The following is a 2,363-nucleotide window of genomic DNA, read 5'->3' as shown; positions in this document are numbered from 1 at the left end:
CAGAGGGGGAGGAGAACCTCCCTCGCCCTGCTGGCCACGCTCCTCTCAATGCACCCCAGGATGCCATTGGCCTTCTGGGCAACAAGGGCACCCTGCTGGCTCATGGTCAGCTTGCTGTCCACCAGGACTCCCAGGTCCCTCTCGGCAGTCCTCTTGCAGCCCACCTATTAACACCCCACCCCCCCGCCTGCAGTCCCGGTTTGAGGTCCATGTAACACCACCCCGTGCCCAAAGCACAACCCAGGAGCATGACGGGCAGAGCTGCTCTGCCTGGGGATGGTGGCACTCACCACGAACACCAGTTTGCCCACATTCGTCCAGGGGAAGTCGTAGAGCAGCTGCTTTTCTTCCTCCAGGTTCTGCAAGAAGAGGAGAGGTGGGCTCGGCTGAGGGTGCCCGCAGGGGCTGCCCATGCCTGCCGGCATCGGGACGGGAGCCGAGCCGTCGCCCTCGCTCAGCCACCTACCTGGAAGATCTGGATGCCCCGTGTCGTCAGCCCCAGTGTCAGCGAGGCCTCCACTTCCCTTTTGTCCTAAGGGGGAAAAAATGAGACAGTTTTAAATACATGGTTTGCAGCATCAAGTGGATAAATCTGCCCCCCCTCCCAGCCCAGGGGGGGATGCTCCTCTAACCACCCCATCTCCCAACAGCCGCAGGCGGTAGGTGCCACATGAACCATTTAGGTTGGAAAAGACCATTAAGATCATCAAGCCCAGCCGTTTAATTAACGACACACACACGCCGCCCTCCAACGCCCTCCCAGGCGCCTGCCACCCCCCTCACTGCCCAGAAAAAACCCAGTTTAAGAGTCTGGAAAAGCAGTTTAACCTCAGAAAACTTGGAAGGACCTTCAGAAACAGAGCTGGGGCGCTTTTACGCTTGAGCTCAAGCTGCACCGGCACCTGCGGCAGCATGGGTGGCCCCAGCCACGCACAGGGCCCCTGTCCCCCATGCACACCTCCCTGGGGGGCTGGAAACAAGGTTTGATTTTTTTTCCAGCCCTTTTTAACGGTGTGCCCCCTTGCCCTGCTCAGATGCAATCTGTGCTTGCCATTCCCTGTGCTCTCCCGAAGGCAAACTTCTCTTTAACTAAAGGATCCTACAAAAAAGGCTCTGGAAGGGGCTGCCCAGGGAAAGGGTCGAGTCCCCACCCCTGGGGGGATTTAAAAGCCGGGCAGCCAAGGTGCTTAGGGCCAGGGTTTAGTGGTGGGATGGCAGGGTTAGGGGAACGGTTGGGCTTGATGATCTTAAAGGTCTCTTCCAACCTAGATGATTCTATGATTCCATTCTATGAAATGGTTTGCGAAGCACCAGCTCCCCACAGACAAATTGCTTTGTTGCCAGGAGAAAAACCCAGCCTGTATGTCTCAGGGAGGGGATGCTGAAAAATAAGATGCCAGAAACCTCGTGGCTGCCTCCTTGCACCCCAGCAAAACCTCTCACCTCTCCGTAACTTGTAGAAAACAGCAGGACTATAAAAAGCTGCATCTCCCCGCCTTCGGGAGCGAAGCACTGCCCTCGAGACCGCGCTGCTCCAGCCAGCGAGTGCCGGTTCAAACTCAGCTCATCCCCAAATACCTTGGCGATTGCTGGGCAGTTGCTCCTTTCAATAAAAAGCAGCCCTGAATCCAAAGCCCAGCCCGGGTTGGTGGCCGGAGCTCACCTTGTACAGCCGGTAGTAGTGCACAGCCACATCGTCCAGCCGGACGGCCTCCTTGATGTACTTGAGATGGGCTTCAGAGGCCGTCAGGGCGAACTGGTCCTTGTGCATGTTTGGGACGTGCTTCAGGATGTAATCCTTGCCCCTCTTCGCAACCACCTGTGTGGAGGAGAAAAGCTCATCCAGGGGAGCCACTCCGTGCTCGCTCGGGGCTGCCCCCCAGCCCCGGCGCTCCTGGGCAGCGGTGATTTCTAGGGAAAAGGGAAATCGGAGCAACACGCTCCGTTATAGAGCCCTGCAAGCAAAAATAAAACTGATACAGCAGGTAACAACTCCTCGCCAGCAGGATTTCCCCCTGGGAAGTGCACATTCGCTCCATGTGCCCGTCCCATGGAGCTCACACCACCGGTGACACCCGTGCGGGGGCAGAGAGAGCTGGGGACACGGCCCCGGGTGCCATTGCTCTTCAGCGGCAAAAAAAGGAGAAGCTTTTGGGGCAGATTTGGGGGCAAAACCAAGGAAGCACATAAAGTGGGCAGTGGTACCTAGAACTTTTGTTAATTGTCCCCTCGCCAGCATCCGCCGGCAGCCCTGGCTGCAGGGAACCATGGGGGAGGTTCAGCTTGGGCTCCAGGGGCACATCCCACACGGCTGCACAGCCCCTCGCTGCTCCTCTCTAATATTTGCCTGTCTGGTAATAAGC

At 57.6% G+C, this 2,363-nt stretch overlaps 1 protein-coding gene across 1 annotated transcript in view; it reads right to left on the bottom strand.

Moving 5' to 3' along the window:
* Positions 1–2,363, bottom strand: part of FRMD6 (FERM domain containing 6) — an 11,933-nt gene that overhangs the window by 5,322 nt on the left and 4,248 nt on the right. Inside the window, 3 exon segments of the mRNA XM_009642504.1 lie at positions 291–359; positions 467–532; positions 1,664–1,819. Coding sequence (XP_009640799.1) covers positions 291–359; positions 467–532; positions 1,664–1,819 — 291 coding nt within the window.

This window comes from Egretta garzetta, unplaced genomic scaffold (genome assembly GCF_000687185.1).
Source record: "Egretta garzetta isolate BGI_Z169 unplaced genomic scaffold, ASM68718v1 scaffold767, whole genome shotgun sequence".
NCBI classification, from domain to species: Eukaryota; Metazoa; Chordata; class Aves; order Pelecaniformes; family Ardeidae; genus Egretta; species Egretta garzetta.
Note: the sequence above shows the minus strand (reverse complement) of the source record. Positions and strands in the feature narration are given on the sequence as shown.